This window comes from Rana temporaria, chromosome 2 (assembly GCF_905171775.1).
Source record: "Rana temporaria chromosome 2, aRanTem1.1, whole genome shotgun sequence".
In the NCBI taxonomy this organism is placed as follows: Eukaryota; Metazoa; Chordata; class Amphibia; order Anura; family Ranidae; genus Rana; species Rana temporaria.
Genome location: NC_053490.1, coordinates 185,627,299 through 185,653,006, shown reverse-complemented (window position 1 = coordinate 185,653,006; position 25,708 = coordinate 185,627,299). Strand labels below are relative to the sequence as shown.

General features: G+C 40.9%; 1 protein-coding gene across 18 annotated transcripts in view; it reads left to right on the top strand.

Moving 5' to 3' along the window:
* Positions 1 to 25,708, top strand: part of DOCK9 (dedicator of cytokinesis 9) — a 365,118-nt gene that overhangs the window by 164,904 nt on the left and 174,506 nt on the right. For all 18 annotated transcript variants that reach the window (XM_040336152.1, XM_040336151.1, XM_040336141.1 and 15 more), the window contains exons 5-8: positions 4,721 to 4,790; positions 13,040 to 13,135; positions 14,629 to 14,763; positions 22,356 to 22,530. In XM_040336152.1, coding sequence (XP_040192086.1) covers positions 4,721 to 4,790; positions 13,040 to 13,135; positions 14,629 to 14,763; positions 22,356 to 22,530 — 476 coding nt within the window. The remainder of the gene's footprint in view (positions 1 to 4,720; positions 4,791 to 13,039; positions 13,136 to 14,628; positions 14,764 to 22,355; positions 22,531 to 25,708) is intronic.

Sequence of the window (25,708 nt, the reverse complement as noted above, 5' to 3'; positions counted from 1 at the left end):
TGTGATCCAGTCACATTTAGTTAAGGAAATATATAAGATGCAATTTTCTTATAGCTGTTAGTTGGGTTTATTTGCTATTTTACCGAGCCAGCACAAGTCATGTCATAATTCACATTGATAATTTAGGTAAAGCATCCGCTAATTTTCTAAGAGTGGTGGGTCAACTGCTTGGGTATGCTTTTTTCTGACCCAAAATAATGTGTTCTCTACATCAAAACCCAAATACTGTATGTTCAGATCTGACTGAATGATATATGAGAACAATACACGGCTATTAATGTCCTATATCACTTTGGCTACAATTGCATAATGACTGAGCTTCGAGGTAAGGCAATGTCAACAGAGTGTATAGTTATTTTGTTTAATATAAATAAAATCTTCTTTTAATTGGCATAGAACAATTGATTTTAAAACCAGCATTTGGTTTCAGTTGGTGTCGGACAGAAGCTCCCTTTGCATCTTGAACCAATAGCCCAGCGTACTTCAAAATACAGATTGGAAATTAAGGGATGGTATCCATTTTATGTCTGCTAAAACTAAAAGGACACAGGTGTTTTCCGTTTCAGATATAAACTGACTCAGATACTCTGTAATATCCATCTGTTTGCCCATAGACATACAAGGGGTTATTTATGAAAGGCAGATCTACTTTGCACTACAAGTGCACTTGAAAGTGCAGTCGCTGTAAATCTTAGCGGTAGCTCTAAAATGAGGGGAAGCTTTGCTGATTTTTGTCATCCAATCATGTGCAAGCTAAAATTCTGTGTTTTTTATTTTCCTTGCATGTCCCCCTCGGATCTACAGCGACTGCACTCCCAAGTGAACTTGCAGTGCAGAGTGGATTTGCCTTTCGTAAATAACCCCCACAGTGTGGTTCAGTTGGATCTGTCTTAAAAACTGACAGATGGCTCCAAACTGAACAATTTTGTAAAAGGCTCCTTATGACATATAGATGTGAATGCTGTATTTGGTGCCCTGAGAGCTCAAAAACCCAGGAGAACCCTTGGTAAAAGGCAAGGTCTGTCCTATGCAATTTCCTATTAAACACCCAGGCTGACCATAATCTTAAATCGCCAACAGAGCGTTGCAGTAGCAGTTGTATGTATGTATGTATGTATGTATGTATGTATGTATTTATTTATTTATTTATGTATGTATTTTAAATACATTTGTGGATTGGGGTGCTTAGGATGGTACTTAAGTGAGGTTTCTACTTTTTTTTAAAGTCCTTTCAGAGACAGGTGTGCTTTAGATTCACTGTAGCACATACTACTGTACAGCGACATGAATTATCACTTTTGTGGACTTTAAACATTGTGGGGATAGAAAAGTTTGAGCACCCCAGGTAAAAATTTGAATTAATGTGCATAACGAAGACAAGGAAAGATGGAAAAATCTCCAAATAGCATCATATTACAGATTAGACATTCTTATAATATGTAAAAAAAAAAGTTAGATTTTATTTCCATCATTTACACTTTCAAAACTACAGAAAACAAAAAAATGGCGTCTGCAAAGGTTTGGGCACCCTGCAGAATTTATAGCGTGTACTGCCCCCTTTGCAAAGCTGAGACCTGCCAGTGTCATGGATTGTTCTCAATCATCGTCTGGGAAGACCAGGTGATGTCAATCTCAAAGGTTTTAAATGCCCAAACTCATCTGACCTTGCCCCAACAATCGGCACCATGGGTTCTTCTAAGCAGTTGAAACTGAAAATAGTTGACGCTCCCAAAGCTGGAGAAGGCTACTGTATAAGAAGATAGCAAAGCGTTTTCAGATGTCAATATCCTCTGTTCGGAATGTAATTAAGAAATGGCAGTCATCGGGAACAGTGGAAGTTAACCAGTTAAGCCCCGGACCAATATGCAGCCTAAAGACCCAAGGTGTTTTTACAGTTCGGGACTGCGTCGCTTTAACAGACAATTGCGGGGTCGTGCGACGTGGCTCCCAAACAAAATTGGCGTCCTTTTTCCCCCCACAAATAGAGCTTTCTTTTGGTGGTATTTGATCACATCTGCGGTTTTTAGTTTTTGCGCTATAAACAAAAATAGAGCGACAATTTTGAAAAAAATGCAATATTTTTTACTTTTTGCTGTAATAAATATCCCCCAAAAACATATATAAAAACATATTTTTTCCTCAGTTTAGGCCGATACGTATTCTTCTACCTATTTTTAGTAAAAAAAATCGCAATAAGCGTTTATCGATTGGTTTGCGCAAAATTTATAGCGTTTACAAAATAGGGGATAGTTTTATTGCATTTTTAAAAAAAAAATTTTTTTTACTACTAATGGCGGCGATCAGCAATTTTTTTCGTGACTGCGACATTATGGCGGACACTTCGGACAATTTTGACACATTTTTGGGACCATTGTCATTTTCACAGCAAAAAATGCATTAAAATTGCATTCTTTATTGTGAAAATGACAGTTGCAGTTTGGGAGTTAACCACAGGTGGCGCTGTAGGAGTTAGGGTGCACCTAGTATGCGTTTACAACTGTAGGGGGGTGTGGCTGTAGGAATGACGTCATCGATCGTGTCTTCCCTATAAAGGGAATGACGCGATCGATGCGCCGCCATAGTGAAGCACGGGGAAGCCGTGTTTACATACGGCTCTCCCCGTTCTTCAGCTCCGGGGAGCGATCGCGACGGAGCGGCTATAAACAAATAGCCGCGCCGTGGTCCCGGATCGCTCCCCGAGCGGACCCGACCTCCGCATGTAGCGGGGTCCCGATCGGACCCCCCACCCGCTAATAGGCAAGGACGTACATGTACGCCCATGTGCCTGTACGTGCCATATTGTGGACGTATATGTACATGCGGGGGTCGGGAACTGGTTAAAGCAAGATCTGGAAGACCAAGAAAAATATCAGACAGAACAGCTCGCAGGATTGTGAGAAAAGCAATTCAAAACCCATGTTTGACTGCACGATACCTCCAGAAAGATCTGGCAGACACTGGAGTTGTGGTACACTATTCCACTATAAAGAGATACTTGTACCAATATGGTCTTCGTGGAAGAGTCATCAGAAGAAAACCTCTTCTACGTCCTCACCACAAAAATCAGCGTTTGAACTTTGCAAATGAACACATAGACAAGCCTGATGCATTTTGGAAACAAGTTCTGTGGGCCGATGAGGTTAAAATAGAACTTTTTGGCCGGAATGGGCAAAGGCATGTTTGGAGAAGAAAGAGCACAGAATTTAATGAAAAGAACCTCTGTCCAACTGTTAAGCATGGGGGTGGATCAATCATGCTTTGGGGTTGTATTGCAGCCAGTGGCACAGGGAACATTTCACGAGTAGAAGGAAAAATGGATTCAATAAAATTTCAGCAAATTCTGGATGGTAACTTGATGCCATCTGTAAAAAAGCTGAAGTTAAAGAGAGGATGGCTTCTACAAATGGATAATGATCCTAAACACACCTCAAAATCCACGCGGGATTACATCAAGAGGCGTAAACTAAAGGTTTTGCCATGGCCTTCACAATCTCCTGACCTCAACATAATTGAAAATCTATGGTTAGACCTTAAAAGAGCAGTGCGTGACAGACAGCCCAGAGATCTCAAAGAACTGGAAGACTTTTGTAAGGAAGAATGGGCAAAGATACCTCAAACAAGAATTGAAAGACTCTTGGCTGGCTACAAACAGCATTTACAAGCTGTGATACTTGCCAAAGGGGGCAGTACAAGATAGTAACTCTGCAGGGTGCCCAAACTTTTGCAGACGCCATTTTTTTTGTTTTCTGTAATTTTGAAAGTGTAAATGATGGAAATAAAATCTTACTTTTTTTGACATATAAGAATGTCTAATCTGTAATTTGATGCCTTTTGGAGATTTTTCCATCTTTCCTTGGCTTTGTTATGCACATAAATACAAATTTTTACCTGGGGTGCCCAAACTTTCGATCCCCACTGTAGTTTCAACAAAAACAGAAGGGAGCTGAGTGATGTGCTTATTTGTGCACTACACCGCCCCCTACCTAAGTCAGAATAGACAGCAGCTGTAGGGTAAAGTGCTATGGTTTACATCTCTGGCAGTTATCTGTTCAGTGTGAATTCATCCATAAGCTAATTTTGCTTTAAAGTTTAACTTCACTCTCTCAACCAACATTGACAATTTTTATGCCCTATGCTGCTATTATTAGTAAATAAACAGGAAACTATATCATATTTAAATGTGGTGTGTTTTTTTTGTAGTGTTTTTTTTTTTTTTTTTTTTTTTATTATTATCGTCAGTTACTTCCTGGTTTCTAGGCCTAGACAAATGTCATCCCAGGAGTCTTCAGATGGGAGGAGTTTAATCAGCTAAGCACACCCTCCTACATGCATGCCTGAGCTAAGAACAGATGGATTCCAGGAAGTAAATGATAGATGAATAATCTGCCCTTACTGCCCAGAAATTCTGGGGGGTGTTTTTCAAAGTGATTTGTCAGGAAAATAAAGCATGGAGACCTGGATGGATGGATGGGGAAGTTTGCTCAGATACAGTGTAGTTCTACTTTTAAGTTAATTTTTCTTCCTGGGAAATCTGTTTCACACTGAAAAATGTGTAAAAAGAATGAATGGTTGAATGAATAGCCTTGAAATAAATAAAATCAGACTTATTCTTGATCTGTATTTTTTCTACTATCATTTGTGATTTTATTGACTTGAAATTTTGTTTTTGTTTTTTTCTTTGGACATGTATAATAATTCTGTAATCATTAAATTCCTACAGCAAAGGAACCAAACCAGAAAAGCTCCCAGTGCATGTGTATGAAGTAGATGAAGAAGCGGACAAAGATGAGGTGAGTCCATTCTGCATAATGCAAATGAAAGATATACATGTATCTTTCTGAAACATACCTTGATATTGGCAATTTTGTGGATGGGACTATACCAGTAAATGTTGGATTTAGCAGGAAAGGGCTGGCATATCCCAGCTCTCTTGATGTGAGCTCCTGAGAGCCCCTTGGTTGTATTAACTTACAGCTGCATGGGGGGTAAGACAGGAGAAGATTTCTACTTTTTTTTTAGCTAAACTTAGACTTAAAGCAATAAATGCAAATTTCCAAATCACCCTAGGTATTGATGGGGATTTTTTTTTATTAATACAATTAATAAATCATCAATTTTATTATTTGATGATTTTTTTTTCTTTTTTCTTCATGGGGGCTAAGTCATGCCATGGAAGACTTTTATACATGCCATCATGCTCCTATCTAGCAACAAGTCACTTTAATTAGTGATCTGCTGCTCACTAGATTTACAGCTCTGCCCTTTCGCAACACAAGAAGTGGCAGTCATTTCCCCACTTTATCTCTCTCTACATGCAATAATGAGCATTGTGTTACATTTCTCTGCTACAGAGCATTCTCCTAGAGCTCTCTGTAGTAGGATAGTAAGCCCTGGCGTTCATCGATTCAGCTCCTTCTCTTGGTGCTAAACCACATCTCTCACTGACAGCCAGCAATCCAGCACTAAATGCCGCTATTTGAAACCTGTGCTGGGTCTGTATTTGCGCTCCCCTGTATTTCATACCTAAATTAAAGTCCAGAGTGCAACTGAGCAATGCTCGGTCTGTTGTGCCTTACTAGCACAGCACAATGCTGTTTTCCTATAGCAGGTAATAGGTTTGGATCTGGGGAGACTGCTCCTATATTGTGTATTTATAGGCTGGGGTAATCACAGAATAGACTGTACTACTTAGCTGCAATCTATAGTAGTGAGTAAAACGGTTGTGGACCTGTCGGTGCTGTCTGGCAGGTTTACCTCAATGTCTTGTTTTTTATCTTGTTGCTTATCCCGATTGTAATACTTTTTTTGCCTTTTGTTTCTGCTGCATGAAATTAATTTTTTACATTTTAAAATACGATCGCGATTTAGCCAGGTTTTTTTTTTTTTTTCTGTGCTGACTGATTGAATTCTACACATGCATAGGATGTGAATTTGCTGCTGACCTTACCTCCACTTGCTGATTCAATGGTTTTACTAGCCCTCACATGTACATGCTTTGTGTGGTGTAACCAGGAGATTCCATAATTAGTATGAACAATTTCCTTCAGGCAATTTTTGAGTTCTATGTGCACTAATGCCAATTAATGTTGTTTTTAAAGTGGAATTCCAGTAAAAATGTACTGTCAATCAAATATGCTACCTTGTCCTGAAGATTAGGTTCTTTGCCCTGCATTATAAAACAAATGTGCACAGTTTTGGGTCAGGCTTACCATAGTTACAATTTCTCATTTTTTATCTGCATATGGATAATTTCACCTCTGGTCATATGCCTCTCCTACATTTTTGAATGTCATTTATTTTAAAATATATATATTGAACATGGCTTTTTGCTCTTTTCCTTTTTGTTTTAGTTTCTTTTTCTTGAGCATACGTTACCACAACCTATTTACTAGTCAATTTATTCTTAAAGGTACTTTTAGAAAACATGTAAATGAATTGGCTAGAATGCTGCTTGGGTAATATGTGCCTTTAAATCTTCATGTCAATTATTTGGCATGTCCTGCAATTTGTGTTTTATTGAGTACAAATGCCTGCTTATCAAACAGGTATGTTTATTTAGGCTCCATGCACACTAGCTTTTTTTTCTGCACCTAGAAACTAAATGGTGTTACCCGATGTGCACACTACTTAGTCTATTGGTGTTTTTTGAGCTTTAGCATCTAGGAGCAGAAAGAAATTTTTTTTGTAGAGTTTCTTGGAGTGTTTTTTCAGCAGAAATGCTACCAATAGCGTTTTTTCAGCTTTTGTTTTTTCCTTTTATTGCAAAAATGCCAATAATAAAGTGCTAATGCTTCTAAACGCTACTACAAAAAGCTATTACCAGTGTTCTTCAGCCAGTGATTTTTGCAGTAGTTTTTAGCTAAAAAAAAAAACGCTAATGTGCATGGAGCCTAAAACGGGTGAAAATCTCAAATTTTCCATTAAATAAGTACAGACTGACACAAATAAATGGCACTCGCTATTCTTTGGGCTCAGTTCACACTGCTGCGACAGCAAAGTTGTACACCTTTTGCCTGGCAACTTCCTTTGAACTTTATCTGACTTGAATGCTATTTAGAAGCCTATCCAACGGCTGAAATCGCACCCAAGTCAGACCAAAGTAGTGCAGGAACCTTTTTTTTAAATTCTGAGCGACCGTGTGTAGTATCAGTTAAAACGGCTGTTATATGTAAATTGGAAAACATTGAATTTAACATATTATGCGACTTGCGTGTCTCACAACTCAGATCTCCTGTCGCAGCAGTGTGAACAGAGCCTTATTCCGAAAGCTTTTCCATTTACATGTAGCCCCCTGATGTTTATGCAGGGTTGCTCTTAAATTTATGTGCAGAGTGATAGTTGCCTTGGTCAATTGATTTCACCCCATTTCTGGTATTGCTGCACTTCTCTCTTCTGTCTCTAGGTGGCCTGGTATCTGGTGACATTGGCTAAGACAGGGCATTGTAGGGACAGACTAGGAGTGAATGGGGTGTCTCAGCCAATAGGTACACTTTTTCTTGGGTCCCTTGGCCTGCTGGGAGAACCTATTTATTTGGGTGGAGTCAGGTGATCAGTGTTTGGTGCCACCTTGCCAGCTGTCTGGGTGGATGTGTGTCGTATTGCCCACGGACTGCTAAGCCAGAGTCCTGAGCCCTATCCTGGGGGCATCTGGCTGCTAGGCTATCTGAGGGCCTATTCATAAGCAAGAGAGCAGCGTAGGGTTGGGACTGTGGCTTGCAGTCCAACCATAAGTGATGGTTCTGCCGGCTGGAGAACCTGACGTGGTAGGAGGTAGAGGGGAAGCTGTCACCACTAAGGGACCATACACCTTGTTACCAGGAACCACAGTGAGTGGCTGAAGCAAGTACCTGAGCAGTATTTTCACCAACCAGGGACGGTGAAGAATTGGGCTACTTCAGCAGATGTCAAGCCAGGGACCCAGCCAGTGGAGGTGATGCTTAGAGAGCAATATTGTGTGCCAAGCCAGGAATCTAGTAAGGCCAGTGGGGTGAAGCTTCAAGAGTGAGTGCCAAGCTAGGGACCCTGTAGGGGTGGTGCTTGAAGATACAGAGTGTGAAGATTGGAAGAGCTCAGGAGATCCAGTGGCAGTGGATTAGCGGGTCTAAGTGATAGACTGGGATGCTCAGTTGAGTGAAGATTGTGGAGGAAGTGAGTTCATTACAACTTTTGTTCGAAACTGTTTGTTGCCATAGGAGACAGTGTTTATACACATGCAGACGTGGTGTCCGGCTAGGTGCCTTTCCCTGCATGGCTGTCTACCTATAGAAGTCTCGGAGTCTGCTAATCAACATTTCAACTACAAAAGGTTGTCCTGGCCCCCAACCCTCTCTCCCACAGTTCTGTTCAAGAGAAAATAAATCTGTGCATTCAAGAAGTGTCTGGCACCCATTATCCTACCTTACATTACACCCACCATGCCTCATAACCCACTCTACACAGGATGTCAGCTGTTCCTAACTCTGGAGGTCACCGTTGGGCCTGGAGAGGCTCAGGACTTGGCTACATACAGTTGTGCTCATAAGTTTACATACTGTGGCAGAATTTGATTTCTTGGCCATTTCTCAGAGGATTTGAATTATGATAAAAAAACATTTCTTTTCCTTGTGGTTAGTGTTTGGCTGAAACAATTTATTATCAATCAACTGTGTTTACTCTTTTTATATCATCATGACAACAAAAACTAGCCAAATTACCCTGATCAAAAGTTTACATTCCCCCAGTTCCTTTACCATCAATGACAGCTTTTTTTTTTTTTGTATTTTTAGATGAGGTTCTTTTTCTTCTCAGATGGTAAAGCTGCCCATTTCTCTTGGCAAAAAGCCTCCAGTTCCTGTAAATTCTTGGACGGTCTTGCATGAACTGCACATTTGTGATCTCCCCAGAGTGGCTTAATGATATGAGGTCAGGAGACAGATGGCCACTCCAGAACCTTCACTTTATTCTGCTGTAGCCAATAACAGGTCGACTTGGCCTTGTGTTTTGGATCATTGTCATGTTGGAATGTCCCAAGTACGTCCCATGCGCAGCTTCCTGGCTAATGAATGCAAATGTTCCTCCAGTATTTTTTGATAACATACTGCCTTCATCTTGCCATCAATTTTGACCAAATTTCCTTTGCCTTTGTAGATCACACATCCCCAAAACATCAGCGATCCAGCTCTGTGTTTTATAGTAGGAATGGTGTACCTTTCATCATGGGTCTTTTTGACTCCAAATGAAGCATTTATGGTTGTGGCCAAAAAGCTCAATTTTGGACTCCTCTCTCCAAATGACTTTGTGCCAGAAGGGTTGAGACTTGTCTGTGCTGTTTGGTATTTTGTAAGCAGGATACTTTGTGGCATTTGCGTAGTAATGGCTTTCTTCTGGCGACTCGACAATGCAGCCCATCTTTCTTCAAGTGCCTCCTTATTGTGCATCTTGAAACAGCCACACCACATGTTTTCAGAGAGTCTTGTATTTCACCTGAAGTTATTTGTGGGGTTTTCTTTGCATCCCGAACAATTTTCCTGGTAGTTGTGGCTGAAATTTTAGTTGGTCTACCTGACCGTCGTTTGGTTTCAACAGAACCCCTCATTTTCCACTTCTTGATTTAGTTTGAACACTGCTGATTGGCATTCTCAATTCCTTGGATATCTTTTTATATCCCTTTCCTGTTTTATACAGTTCAACCAGCTTTTCCCGCAGATCCTTTGACAGTGCAGCCCTGGATGAAAGATGCAAGGGTCTGTCAGGAGTCCAGAAACTCATTGACATTTTACACAGCGCCCAGAGGCGATTCAGTTCGCATGCGTCGCGCTATATACGTTTTTCATTCATTCATTCATTCACACACACACATACACATCGTCTACAAGCAAACGGATCACGGGTGAGGATGGTTACCTTTAATAGCCATTCAAACCCCTTTTTGTCAACTTGTGTGCATGTTATCAGGCCAAAATCACCAGGGTATGTAAACTTATGATCAGGGTTATTTGGGTAGTTTCTGTTGATATTATGATTTTAAAAGGAGTAAACACAGTTAATTGATAATAAATGGCTTCAGCCAAACACTAACCATGAGTGAAAAAATGTTTTTGTGTTGGCCATTCTTCATAGAATATGAATAAGAAATCATAAATTCTGCCAAGGTATGTTAACTTATGAGTACAACTGTACATAATTAAAAAATTATTGCAACCATATGCGTTTAGATTTTTTTAATATAAAATAATAATTGGATAATAATAATAACACCCCCCCCCCCCCAGAAGGGTTAAACAAAGAGGGTGAAGAAAAAGAAAACCATCAATACAACATTGACACCGCCTACATACTATTAAGTATACAATACACAAATTATCCAGCAGAACAAAATAGATGTTACCAATAACTGCCAAAGGTAACAATGGGATATTTAATTTAGAGACTGTGTGTAATCCAATTCCTGGATGTGCAGAGGTAGCCGCGTGAGGACTTGCCTGAATAATAATCTTTGGAGGCTAGAACGGTTATAATAATGTTCAAATTCACCAATCTGACTCAGATTGGTGAAGTCCACTTCAGTTGAGATTGACTGTATCTAGGATGGTCTTTCACACACAGCTCTAGTAAGTAGTCAGAAATCTGCTTTTTGGGTCGAGAGGAGTAAAGGATTTTTTCCTGGTAAATACCTTTTTTTTATTCTTAGTGCAGAACACCACTTATTCCTCACCTAGACGAAAATGACATTGATCGCCCACATTGTACATCCCAGAAAGCAATGTTTCTATTCTATGCATGCACAAACACACTGAAGGTGTCTGCCAGGTTCCAACGACAAATGCACAGATATGCTACACGTCTGTTAGGATTTTAGGACTTGGCAGAACTTTGTGACATGTCTGTGCATGTATGGAAACCCCTTTCCATGCATATATAGACATGCTAAAAAGCTCTGCAGGTCCCATAGACCTAACAGAGACCTCTGTGGCATGTCTGCGCAAGCCAGGAATAAACAACCGAGTAGAGCTTTCAAAATGTTAAGGTAGAGCAGCGCAAGGAGAACAGGGATACAACATTAACTCTTTAATATGACTTCCCTTTATTAAAAAGTATCTCCACCTTTTGTTGAGAAAAAAACACTACCCTCTGGGTGATCTATGCACATTGTAGGGATGCAGATTGCTACCTTTTTGTTCTGAAGAAGCCACTGTTTGTGTCCTTAATGAATCTGTATAGGAGTAGTTTATTATCAATCGGCTGCTGCACCCACAGGGTTCTGAGGAAAGTTGCGTGGTCTGCATCCCTTTAGACGTGATTTCCCTCTAGGAATGTGGCAACAAAAATGTAATTTTGGTTGCAGGGGATGCTCAAAATCTGATTTGTATCTTGGTGCAGACTTCCGGGAAAATCGGCCAATCGCGCAAGGTGGACATGACATTTCTGGGGGTGTTTTGTTCGCCATAAGTGTACAGAACACCTCCAGGTATCCATATTGCTTTGCATTTTACAGAAAATTACAGCGATGTAGGTTAAAAAGGAAAGATGTTTAACCACTTCCCGACCCCCGCATGTACATATACGTCCACAATATGGCACGTACAGGCACATGGGCGTACACGTACGTCCTCGCCTATTAGCGGGTGGGGGGTCCGATCGGGACCACGGCGCGGCTATTTGTTTATAGCCGCTCCGTCGCGATCGCTCCCCGGAGCTGAAGAACGGGGAGAGCCGTGTGTAAACACGGCTTCCCCGTCCTTCACTATGGCGGCGCATCGATCGCGTCATTCCCTTTATAGGGAAGACACGATCGATGACGTCATTCCTACAGCCACACCCCCAAACAGTTGTAAACACATACTAGGTGCACCCTAACTCCTACAGCGCCACCTGTGGTTAACTCCCAAACTGCAACTGTCATTTTCACAATAAAGAATGCAATTTAAATGCATTTTTTGCTGTGAAAATGACAATGGTCCCAAAAATGTGTCAAAATTGTCCGAAGTGTCCGCCATAATGTCGCAGTCACGAAAAAAATTGCTGATCGCCGCCATTAGTAGTAAAAAAAAAATAAAAAATAAAAATGCAATAAAACTATCCCCTATTTTGTAAACACTATAAATTTTGCGCAAACCAATCGATAAACGCTTATTGCGATTTTTTTTACTAAAAATAGGTAGAAGAATACGTATCGGCCTAAACTGAGGAAAAAAAAATGTTTTTATATATGTTTTTGGGGGATATTTATTACAGCAAAAAGTAAAAAATATTGCTTTTTTTTCAAAATTGTCGCTCTATTTTTGTTTATAGCGCAAAAACTAAAAACCGCAGATGTGATCAAATACCACCAAAAGAAAGCTCTATTTGTGGGGAAAAAAGGACGCCAATTTTGTTTGGGAGCCACGTCGCACGACCGCGCAATTGTCTGTTAAAGCGACGCAGTCCCGAACTGTAAAAACACCTTGGGTCTTTAGGCTGCATATTGGTCCGGGGCTTAAGTGGTTAAGAACATTCAATCACAACATGACTTGTCACAATTGTATATGTTATAATATTTTTCTATTTGCATTTTTTTCCCCCACAAAAGTGGCGTTCCCCTTTTTTTTAAGCCTATTTTATTGTTTTGCTGGATAGCAAATAGACTGTTAGGTTTCAGCGATCCATTTCTTTGTGCACAACACGTGTCAGGTTTACCAGTGAAACATATCGGTGACCTTTATGGGATTGACCGCAATAGTATAATTGCTTCCTGTAAAATGGATCATTAAAAATGAATGTGTCATGCACAAGGCAAGAATACATACTATTGCAATAACCAGCTTGACTTGGTTTAAAATAAATGCTTGCATTTACAGATGGCGTTTACAGATTCTGGACTTAATTGGGCTTGCAGCATATTCAAATTATTTGCATTTGCAGCAGTTCTGATTATAGATAATATAATAAAGGCTTTATATAGCGCCAACAGTTTGCGCAGCACTTTACATCTGTTCTCTTGTTGTTGACTGTTGTTTGACATACTGTTGTAATGTGGTTTACTAAAAACTATAGTACAATAAACATTGTGTTTTGTATGCAGGATGCAGCATCCCTCGGGTCACAGAAAGGGGGAATCACTAAACATGGCTGGCTGTATAAGGGAAACATGAACAGTGCAATAAGCGTCACCATGAGGGTAAGTATCACACTCCAGTAAACTTTAATCATGTTACTGTAAATAGTGTTTCTTTCAGTGTATGCAGCCAATTAGTGGCTACAATGTTTTAGTTATCATCCATTGCTTTGTGTAGAGCATTGTTTTTCCATATATTGTAGAGACTTGATCTATAAGGCCCCTTTCAGACTGGGGCGGGAGCCGCGGGGTCTGTATAACGCCGCTAAAAATAGCGACGCTATACCGCCGGGATTGCCGCGGGAATCAGCCCATAGCGGTGCGGTATTAACCCCCGCTAGCGCCCGATAAAGGGTTAATACCACTCGCCATACGCCTCTATAGAGGCGCATGACGGGCGGTATTGCCGCGGTTTCCCATTGTTTTCAATGGGAAGGAGCGGTATACACACCGCTCCTCTCACCGCTCCAAAGATGCTGCTGACAGGAGATTTTTTTTGTGTCCCGCCAGCGCATCACCTCAGTGTTAAAGCCCTCCGGCTTTCACAGTGAGTCTGCAGTGAAGGAGTTTTTCAGGCGGGATAGCAGCGCTATTTTTAGCGCTGTACCGCCTAAAAAAACTCCTCAGTGTGAAAGGGGCCTAAAGGAAACCTATAGTAAAGAGGTTGCCATTCCTACTTATCTTCTGCAAATAGTAACAGATTTGGTTGTACACAGGTGTTTTTTCTGCAAGTTTAGAATGAACCCCACCCCCTCTTGATGCTAAGCCTCACCTCCTGCCCTTCAGCTGTCAAATACAAGAGCCTCTGCTACTTGCCAAGGCTGTGACAATGGACTGTGGAATGATAAGTAGTAGTGTTAGTGCCAGGAGGGTGGAGGCTTTATCTCTACTTGGAGAGAAATTGAAGCCCTATGTATAGCCCAGTCCTAGGGTATAGGGAGCACTAACAGGAACACAGAACTCAATCTTAACCCCTTTGTGTCGAAGGGTAAAACAAATGTTAAAGTGTTATTAAACCCACAACAGTAAGATCTGTATATGATGTAAAGCATGCTTGTTGTACTCTGTGGAACATATAATGGGTTAATTCTTCACATTGTTTAAAAAGGCTGTTTGGTCCTGTCTTCTCTGATCCTCCCCTTCTTACACAGTCCACATTTCATCTGCTGAAAGTACAAAGCCAAGGGGGCTCTCTGCACATTCTCAGTTTTTCTTTTTCTTGGGAGGGTACATGTGATCAGCACAGGGCCAATCGGCACTGTCCAGACAGAGGGTCAAAAACCCCTAGTAGTGATCATATACCACCAAAAGAAAGCACTCTGTGGGAACAAAATGATAACAATTTTGTTTTGGGTACAGTGTTACATGACCGCACAATCATTCAAAATGTGACAGCGCTGAAAGCTGAAAATTGGTCTAGGCAGGAAGGCGGGAAAGTGCCCAGTATTGAAGTGGTTTAACGTATAGCTAGTTATTGCACACTGTTGATCTCCCAGGCCCCAAATCTCTAAAAATGCACATTTATTTGATCACTGTACCTTCTTTTTTTCTTTTAGTCTTTCAAAAGAAGATTTTTCCACCTTATTCAACTTGGTGATGGCTCATACAACCTAAACTTCTACAAAGATGAAAAAATTTCCAAAGAACCTAAGGGGTCAATATTCCTTGATTCCTGCATGGGTGTTGTACAGGTAATACATTTCCCAACTCTTTTTGCACTGTATAATACTTCATAGTTTGTTACTCTGTAGGAACTTTGCTTACACCGTTAGAGCATTGTAGAAAATCTTTGACTTTCCAGCTTACGTTTTAGTATACAACTGTCCTGTAAATTTTGACTTTTCAAAGCTGAAGTCTATCCTTATAGTGGTTGCAAAGCCATTTTTTTTTAACTTGTTATACTTGCTTTCTCTGTGCAAAAGTATTGTGCAGGGTGGCCCTGAATCGCATACTTCTGGGGTCCCCTGCCGGTGATATTGACGACGACTCTTCTGTATTTGCCCTCATTGGATGCCTTTTGCTATGGTGGTGCACCTGCGGGCTTGCTTCTGAGCAGGGCTATACGTGTCTAAAGATATAAACAGCATGGTGTGGCCCAACCCCCTGCTCTCTCCTCACAGCTTTTGATTGTCTCTAAGCCTTTGAGAAAGGGGAGGGAGAGAATCAGCACTGCTGCAGATAGGATCGGCACTGGATCATCACAGGACTTGCAGGTCAGTATTTAGGAGGGGGGTGGAAGTTTCTTTTTTTTTCCCCCTTAATGCAAGTAATGGGACTTTGTTGCAGACATAGAAATCGCACACTTTTAGTTGTATATAAAAATAGAAAAACAGCAGGTTAAACAGCAGGTTAAAAATTAGCTGTTGTAGACAATTCACATCCTAATCTTGAGGACATTCCTATTCAGCACATGTGACGCAGAGATACATGAAATTTAAATTAATTGCACATCCGCCAAATCAACCCAATGAGTTTCAACTTATGCCAAGTCTTCATCAGGGGAGAAAGAAGCAGAAGCAATCCTACATACATCGAAATAACAAGAAAAAGTGCACAGTGACATTTTTATGAACTTTACAGAGTTATGCATCATTTTGTTTCATACCACATTCATAAAGAATATATTACATTTACAAGGATGTGGACGTGACCGAGTGTCCAGACCAACAGGAAATGGCTCAGTGGTGCAGACCGTACGGGTCTCAGCCCCAAACCAGGCTCCAAGCCCCAGAGAGGGGCAACAGAGGTGGCTTGCTATAGCATTCACTAAATTCAATCAAAGCATAGGGACACTCTTTAATCAATGACGTGTTTAGAAATATTTTATATATAAATCTATATATAGATTTAATGGTTCTAGAGATCAGGATGAATGTAACATTGTATATGTTTGTTTTTTGGGGTTTTTTTATCCAAAAGGGTTTTTAGTGAACAACCATAAATAGAATACATTGAATAACTGCAGTACAGTACACCCAAACATTGTGCTTGATCGACTCGGCCTTGCATCATCATTCCATTGATACAGAGCAAAAACTTCACTCAGCACCACACAACATTGTACTCCACAAGAGAGGCTCAATTGGCCAAACTACATCTGTGAAATCTATCACACTGCATTAAAAATTACATCATCTTCTCCATCAGCATACCATTACAGGGAATTAATACCATCCTTGCCCCGCTCCACCCCTTTTTCTCCTATCCCTCCCTAGAATAGCAGTCGGTCCATAATTAAATCAACCAGGGCCAACCCCGGGACATCCAACCAACCCGCCTAGATTTTCTCAAATTTCTTCACACAACATTGTATATATTTAAGAAAAAACATCTGATTAAGTATATATTTAGACATGGCAGTACATGAAAGAAACATACCTGTTTAAAAAGTGAGACCACAGAAATTATAAGCTGAGTAATATACTGCAGCAACAAGGAGGAAACACCCTCCTGAAAAAGCCCTATAATCGGACAAAGAAGGTAAGCTATATAAAGCCATTTCCTGTTGGTCTGGACACTCGATCATGTCCATATCCTAGTAAATGTATTATACTATTTATGAATGGTGTATGAAAAAACATGTATGTATGTAGGATTACTTCCACTCCTGATGAAGACTTGGCATAAGTTGAAATGCGTTGGATTTGGTGGATATGCAATTTATTTTAATCTTATGTATCCATGCTTCACATGTGCTGATTAGGACATGAATTGTCTAGACCAGTTCATTTTTAACCTGCTGTTTTAATGAGATTTTCAATTTTTTTGTGAAATTGTGGGAGATATCTTTCCAAAAGTTTATTAGGGGTGGAGCAGCCTTTTCCCCATGATATAATTGCTTCTTGCTGTTTTTAAAGAAGTATAGCCAAATCTCGTTTGGGTGTCCTTATCCTATGGATCACAAAAGTGCAGTTCGTTTTGCACTCCTGTGACCCATTTTCAGCAGACAGTGGGCTGAAGTCCGCTCTTGGCTGATGTTGCAGAAGTCAGTCCAGGCACTGCGTCATCACAACAATGGAAGTTGTGATCCGCCAGGTGCCTGGACCAACACCCAGCTCAGCCTCTCAGTGAGGTGCTATGCCCACCACCCCCTCCACAGCTCAGAGCTCCAGTGAGCAAGGAGGGAGCAGAGAGCTGTGACTGACAAAAAGCAGCTCTCTGCTTGGGGAGCTGTCAGAACAAATCGATTGACGGTATTCGATCGATCGTTTCTCAGTGCTGAACTGCCGGGGGATAGTTGCAGAATTGGGCTGATACTGCATCCATCTAGGTAAGTATGATTTGGGGGAAAAAACGAAACCCATACTTCTGTTTTAAGGTAAAAAGCGTTTTGGAACCACTTTAAAGAAGAACTATACTTGCCTGTTCTCCAACGCAGTGATCCCCCAGAGCAGTGTGCCGCCCCTAGACATCTTCAGCCAGGTAGCTTCCAGTTATAAGATGTGGGCCGTTTGTATTATCCAGGCCAAGATGACGCTACTTTCTCGGGAGTTCATTCATTTCAGCGTTGCTATAATTCTTACACTGAGTTGCTCGTGATTGGTGTAAATTTCCCCTGCTCTGTGTTCAGTGCAGACAGGCAGGTAAGTAACTTTAATGAAAAAGAGGCATGTCTGTTCCGCATTAAAAGTCCTGCCCGTTTGCATTTTTTTATTTAGATAAATTTCCACTTTAATAACTACACAGTTGTAGATATTGTTCTTGTGCAACGATCAAAACAAAGGATACGTTTGAAGAGATGATTGTATGGTTGAGAAATGAACTGAGGTGAAGGAAGGTGCTGATAGTTCCAGTACTGCTGTTAGGAGTCTGGCATCCATTTCAGTATTGGAGAAAGAAAGCAATTCTCTTGGGACTGGGAGTGTTGTATTTCCATGACATCGCGTTCAGTGCATGAAGGGTTTTCTGTTTTTCTTAACTCTTTTTCTTGCTGTATTAAAAAAAACAAAAAAACAAACTATCAAAATATACTTTACACTACACTCCCAGATTAAAATATTATTTGCCATTGGTTAGGATTGTGTTTAGCTGCCTGTGTGGGAGTTAAGATCTGATAAGTACACACATAGTGCTGTTAAGTGGTTTTTAAAATCCAAGCCTTTTCAGATCTGTACAGAATACTAAAAGGTTTATTCACATGAAAATATGTAGCGTTTTTACATCCACCACTTTTTTAAATAAATGCATTGGTTCGAACATTAGCATACACCCATTGTATACTGGTGTGAGTCTGCAGGGGGAAGCAATAATTATGATTATTAAATCATATAGACAGTTTTGGTCTAGAATATGGAGAAGTATATATTTTTTAACTATGTAAGGTCTGCACAGACTTGCACCAATCAGTATTAAAGTGCATGTAAAGCCAGAGCATTTTCTTTGTTTTTTGCATAGAATATGGAATATTGCAACCTCTGTCGGGTTTCTTTTGCTGTCTATCTCCATACTATGGTCATTCTCCCTGTTGGTCTTTGTGACCATTTTCTCTTGTAAAAAGTAGTGATAGGAAATGCAAAATGTGTCAGAGCATGAGGTGAATCTTCCAGGCCTTCCAAACCTTTTGTAGTAAAGATAATTGTATAACTTCTCCACTTATTGGAGTAAGCAAAAAAGGTGTTCAGTTTTTCATAACTGAAATTTAAATAAGTGCTGCGCTAAAATCAACACGTGTTATGCTTTGTCAGTTTCCACAAAAATAAATAAAATGTATAGAAAACCTATCAAGCAGTATCCTTGTGTGTAAAGTCTCAATCAATGCTCCCAATAAAGTGCTTTATACATTCAAGTGAAAAAATAAGTAAAAGCAAATGCATTTTAAAATTAAAGTTAAAAAGATCTTGCTTTATCTTCAGTGCCCTTTAACCTAAATCTTTCTTCATCAAATGCACACTGTGAACTATAAACCACTATTATTTTTATTATACAGGATTTTTATATAGCACCAAGAGTTTGCACAGCACTTTACAATATAAAGGGAGACAGTACAGTTACAATGCAGTAAAATGCAAGAGGGTTAAGAGAGCCCTGCTTGTAGGAGCTTCCAAGTTGTAATAGGGTGAGGCAAGTGATACAAAGGGTAACAGCTGTGGGGGATGAACAGATGGCCAAGTTAAAGGTTCACTTGTTAATTGTAGGTGGGATAGGCTTCTCTGAAGAGATGAGTTTTCAGGGATTGCCTAAAGGTGGCAGGAGTATGCGATAAAAAATCGAGGTAGAGTTCCAGAGGGTGGGAGAGGCTTTAGAGTAGTCCTGGAGATAAGCATAGGATTAGACAATAAAGCTAGTGTGTAGGAGGTCTTAGGAGGGGTTGAGAGGATGGTTTTGGGTGTTTTTTTTTGGGAGAAAAGATTGGTGATGTAGCTTGGGGCCGAGTTGTGAATGGCTTTTGTATGTTATTACTTTTTAATTTTTTAAATTTGTTCCATGGGTAATTGAAAGCCAGTGGAGTGAATGGCAGGGAGGGGTGGCAGACACGGAGCGGTTAGTAAGATCCCTTTCACACTAAAGCACTTTTGCGTTAAAAAAAAAAAAAAGTGCCTAAAAAGCTCACAAAAACCTATTAAGATTCAAATCAAGAATGCTTTCACACTGCGGTGGGGGGCTGGCGGGGCGGTGAAAAATCTCCTGCAAGGGGCATGTTTGGAGCACTAAAAACGCCCCTCTCCATTGAAATGAATGGAAAGCGCACAAAAAGTGCTTCAAAGGAGCCTCAAAATTATTATTTTGAGTCATGTGATCTTCAAAAAAAAGTGCACTGTTAATGCCTCAAAAGCGCTTGAAAAGTGTCTGGCTTTTTTCTATAGGCAGTTTTCAAGTGCCTCGGTGTAAAAGGGGTCTTGGATAGATGAGTCTGGCAGCAGCATTCATGATAGACTGAAGAGAGGATAACCTATGTATGTATAGGTAGGCCTATGAGAAGGGAGTTCCAATAGTCAAGGCAAGAGATGTGGTTTCGTCAAAAAGGGGCAAATTTTAGAGAAGTTATGGAGGTGAAGTCTACACGCTTTAGACAGAGATGGGAGGCGAAAGGACAGGTCAGAATCTAGGATTGCACCTAGTAACCTGGCCGGGAGGGGGGGGGGGTGGGGGTTGGCTGGGAAATGGACTAATGGTTTAATTATTCATGTTTATGGAGAAGTCAGGGAGGAATATTACAAGCCAGTGAGGTGAGGAGAATAGAGCGAAAGATTTGGGTGTCATCAGTGTAGAGATGGTATTGAAAGCCGTGGGATGTTTTCAAGGGACCAAGAGAGAATGTATAGCTAGAGAAAAGGTGTCCCAGAACAGAACCTTGGGGGAACCCTTACAGAAAGAGAAAGTCGAGAGGAGGAGATGCTTATAGGTAACACGGAGCGCCATGATAGGAGAAGAACCAGGAAAGGGCAGCATCTTGGAGGCCATAGGAGTACTGAGGTGGAGCCGGTGGTCACAGAAAGGTGGGATGGTAAGAATATGGAGTAGTGGCCATTGGTTTTAGTAGTTTTAGTAGGGCAGTTTCTGTGGAGTGCTGTGAGCAAAAGCCAGAGTATTAAGGGGTCAAGAAGTTGTTTTCGGTGAGGTAAGCACTCAGACTGTTAGAGTAAGTGTTTTAAGGGGAATGGGAACAAGGAGGTAGGTCTTAAGTTGTTCAGGTTGGTGGGGGTCCAGTGAGGGCTTTTTAAGTATGAAGGTGATCTGTGCATGTTTTAGAGGGAAAGGAAATGTGCCATTAAAGAGGGAGGAATGGGTCACTAAATGGGTCACTACATTAGTTTCCAGGGATCAATTGGTTAGGTTGGGCATCTGAGAAAAGTTTGGTAACCTCTTCAGTAGTAGCCCAGTCAAAAGAGGAAAGTATCGAATGTGCTGTTAGACAGGGTATGTTAAGTGGGAAAGATATCTGTACAGTGGGAATGTTCTTATGAATTGCTAATCACTTCAAAAAACAGATTGCTGCAATCTCTTGGACAGTGAGTGAGTTTTGTGGGTGGAGGTGGTGGGGGACAAGGAAGAGAATGGCCGATGAGGACTGGATAAGGTTTTAATAGGAGTCAGAAAGTAGGTTTGTTTGGCTGCATGGAGGCAGGAACTGTATTTTAGGAGTGCATCTGCCTGCAGGGATTTAGTTTAATGGCACAGTTCTTCAAGAGCACAGCTAGGTCTCTTGATTTCTGGTGTCCTCAGTTTGCAGAGGTTGTAACATTTGGGGCTTGGTTCTGCATGTAGTTTGAGGAGCAATTGCATTCAGTGAGGATGAGAGTAAACTGTTGTAGACAGAGGTAGCCAGGTTGGGACAGTACAGCGGTGAGACTTTATCATAGAGGTGGTCAGTAGTAGAATAGAGAGCAAAGGGTTTAAGACCCCTTTCACACTGAGGGCATTTTGCAGTCGCTATAGCGTTGAAAATGGCACCTGCAATCCTCCCTTAAACAGATGCTCTATTCACACTGGAGCGGTGCGCTGGCAGGGCATCAGAAAAAGTCCTGCCAGCAGCTTCTTTGGAGCGCATTAGGAGCGGTAAACTCACAGCTCCTAATGTGCTCCTGCCCATTGAAATCAATGGGCAGCGCCACCCTACCTCCGGCAGTACGCCGCTGTAGCAGCGCATTGTGGGCGGTATTAACTTTCTCAGCTGCTAGCGGGGGTTAAAAGCACCACACTATTGGCTGAAATGGGCCGCAAAACCGACGGAACGCTATGGGGGGGGGGGCAACAGGGTGAAAGGGGTCTAAGTGTTGATTTGTTTAGAATCTTATTGGAATGCAGCAGAGTTCTTGTAGCGTCATACTGCTTTAGTTAAACTTCTGTGTTTTGTAAGCTGCTTTAAAAAATCCGATCTGTGACTTGACCTCACTTTGGGGAGTCAAGAAATTTCCCAAATGTGGCAGACAGGAAAATAAAGTTTACATGGGCCTTAACCGGCTCTGTCTGGCATGATCTTTGCTTTACATAAACTTTGCTTGATTAGATTGATATGAATATTAGTTGCCAGAGAGAACATTTTCAGCAATGAGATCGAAGAGGACAATCGGATACCTGAAAATTAGGATTGTTACATCAAATAGCACAGCCATTATAATTTGAACTGATCCGTATACATTATTCCATTACGTGTTGCATACTAAAACCATTATATGGAGTAGTGATTGCAAGGAATACATTTTTCCTATGACCTTAGCCCACATCTTCACCATTATTTTTTGAATATCAGCCCGCCCACCAGAGCTTTATAGAGGTTTCATAATGTAAATTTTGCACGTTTAAAATGTTCAGTGATTTATTTCAACTGTTTAACTGCTTTTAGAACAACAAAGTAAGACGCCTTGCCTTTGAGCTGAAGATGCAAGACAAGAGCAGTTATCTTCTGGCTGCAGACAGTGATGCTGAAATGGAGGACTGGATCAACACGCTTAACAAAATCCTGCAGTTAAACTTTGAAGCTGCCATGCAAGAAAAGAGGAACGGAGAGTCCCATGAAGGTCTGATATCTTTAGAAAGCATGCTGTCTCCCTTTTTACTTTTGACAATAAACTCTGAAGATCCATTACAGTTAATTGGTTTGTTTCATTAAGGTATTTTTGTTGATCTATACATAGAGACCCGTCAGGTTTGTCTGACGTGCAACTACTTGTTTTATATATATATTTTTTTTTAGTTAAAGAAGGGAGTTGTGTTTTAATGTATCTGAATACATTGGTACAGTGGTATTTTGTCCTGGATTTCAGTTCAGCAATAAATAAACAGTATTCCTTTTACTATTCGCAAGCACTTGAGGCTCTTGGTGTTTCTCCCTTACAGAAAGCTTAATGAAGAGAAAGGGAGAAAAAGAAATATATACCCACACACATTATCATTATAGACTGTCAAGCTTGGTTGTGCCTTTAGTATCCCTATAACTAAGCGGTCTATCACATTAAAGGAGCTATGGTGAGGTTAGAGAGGTCAAGGCTAAGCAGATTTGTACAAGAAAAGTTTGCACATAACTTCATCTGCTTATATATCTGTATCTACTGCTAGTGTTCCTGATCTGTTGTGAACTGAAGGTAACCTCTGCTTATGCATGCTTTTTTGATCATATGCTTAGTTTATTGCCAAAGTTTCAGGCCGGTTTGCTTTAAAGTGGTTCTAAAGTCAGAAGGTCTTTTAGGTTAATGTACCCTATGCATTGAGGTAAAAAAAAAAACCTGTGTGCATCAGCCCCCTAATACTTACCTGAGCTCCATCTCAATCTAGTGATGTTGCAAGAAAGTCTCGGCTGCCAGGACTCTCCCTCCTCATTGGCTGAGACAGCAGTAGGGCCTCCATTGGCACCCACTGCTGTCAATAAAATTCAGTGAGCCAATCAGAGAGAGGGGCAGGGCCAAACCGCAGCTCCGTGTTTGAATGGACACACAGAGCAGCAGCTCTGCTCGGGTGCCTCCCATTGCAAGCTGCTCGTTTGTGGGGGGCACTCGACAGGAGGGAGGGGCCAGGAGCGTTGGCAGGGAACCTTAGATGAGGTGGGTCTGCCCTGTGCAAAAGCACTGCACAGAGCAGGAAAGTGAATGTAAACCCTCACATATACCCAGTGAATTAATCTTCCTACATAAGTTTTGCATGTATATCCGCTTTATATATAGTTTAGAAAGTTCAGATGTGTTGGGAAATGTTCTCTTTCTGTTCAACACTTAAATGAAGTCTGTGCATATAGTCAAGACAGCTGATTGGCGGAGAGGCACACACCCCCTCTCATAGGTAGCGACTTTTAGCGTTGATCATTGAATAGTTCAGGGCTCTGTTGCTCTATTTATAGCATCTTCCCGAACACAAAATTCAGGCTGCTTTTATCATATGTGATGAAGAATTTGTCAGGAGTTATCAGGCTGATAGCAGAAGGAACAGAGCAGGGTGGAAAGCTATGGCACATAGTGCTTTGAAGAGAGATAACAAAACACTGCGGATATATGTGCCAAGCTCAAATTTCATGAATCTGGTTTAAATCCACCTTAAGTAAAAAAAAAAATGTTGGTATTACTTTACGGTTAACCAAGCTTTCAAATTTTCGCTCAGTTGCAGTGTTTTCCCAACAATTTTAGCAGATCACCGATTTTATTTTCCTGTAATTGCTTTTTAAAATTACACTATACAAAGGAAAGATTAACAGTGAAACTTTCCATACCTGCCTCTATTTTGTAAACTCAACCATTCTGCTGCTGTAACAGTCCTTAAATCCTATGTGTGTTTTTTGAGAAAGTTATTTACATAAAGGTAGGTTCACTCCCCAACCCATCCACCACATTAAGGTGTTTCACACAATGGTCCATTCTTTCCTGTTCTGAAGTCCCCCCACCAGCACTCTCCACTATTCCCTTCCTTTCACCTTAGAATGCATTAAGGTGAAAACTGCTTAGACTTTAGAACCACTTTAAAAGTAGAGAACTCTGGTCTGATTCTTGGCTGTTCAGGCACTGAATTGTGTGAAAAGGGGTGGAAAATGAATATTGTATCAGGCTTTCGTAATTCTGTATTTGTAGACTGGAGTCATGAGTGACATTGGCAAGGCACTACAAAAGCTCATCTCCTAGTTAGTGTTTCCCCAAATGCCATATTTTTATTATTTTCATTCAGAAGACCATAGTTCTTGAACAGCGAATTCAAAATGGAATGTTTTTTATTTACATTTGTCATTAGTTGCAGTAAAACCTTGGTTTGAGAGTAACTTGGTTTGAGAGCGTTTTGCATGTTTTAATACATTTTGCCTTGATATAAGAGTAGCGTCATGTCACAACGGAGTATAAAAAAAGATGAGGAGCCTCTAAGTGTAGCAATATGGTTACATGTAACCACTTCCATACCAGGCACTTACGCACCTTCCCGCCCAAGCCAATTTTCAGCTTTCAGCACTGTCGCAATTTGAATGACAATTGCGCAGTCATGCTACACTGTACCCAAATGAAATTTTTATAATTTTGTTTGCACAAATAGAGCTTTCTTTTGGTGGTATTTGATCACCTCTGCGATTTATTTTTTATTTTTTGCGCAACAACTAAAAATGGCAAATTTTTGAACAAAATTAAGTTTTTTTTATATATTTTTTTTTGTAATTTTTTTTTGTAAATAAGTGTGTTTTCTTCTTTAATTATGGGCACTGATGGGCACCGATGAGGTGGCACTGATGGGCACCGATGAGGTGGCACTGATGGGCACTGATTGGCATTGATTGTATTCAATTTTGTTTTATTTGATTTATTGTGTTTTTTTTATTAATCTGTGCTCTATTGAGCACCGGGGGGCACTCCCTGGTGGTCCAGTGTGGCGATCCGAGGGTGGCTGCGCTCATAAACAATCAGCGCGAACCCCCCCTTGTCAGGAGAGCCGCTGATCGGCTCTCCTCTACTCTCGTCTGTCAGACGCGAGTAAGGAAAAGCTGTCAACTGCTCTTCCTGTTTACATCGTGATCAGCCGTGATTGGACACGGCTGATCACGTGGTAAAGAGCCTCCGCCGGAGGCTCTTTACCGAGATCAAAGATGCAGGGTGTCAGACTGACACCCCGCATCCCCGATCGCCGGGCGCGCGCCGGCATGAAATCCTGCAGGACGTCAATAGAAGTCCAGTCAGGATTTCACAACCACTTCCCGGACGTCAATTGACCATTGACCGGGCTGGAAGTGGTTAA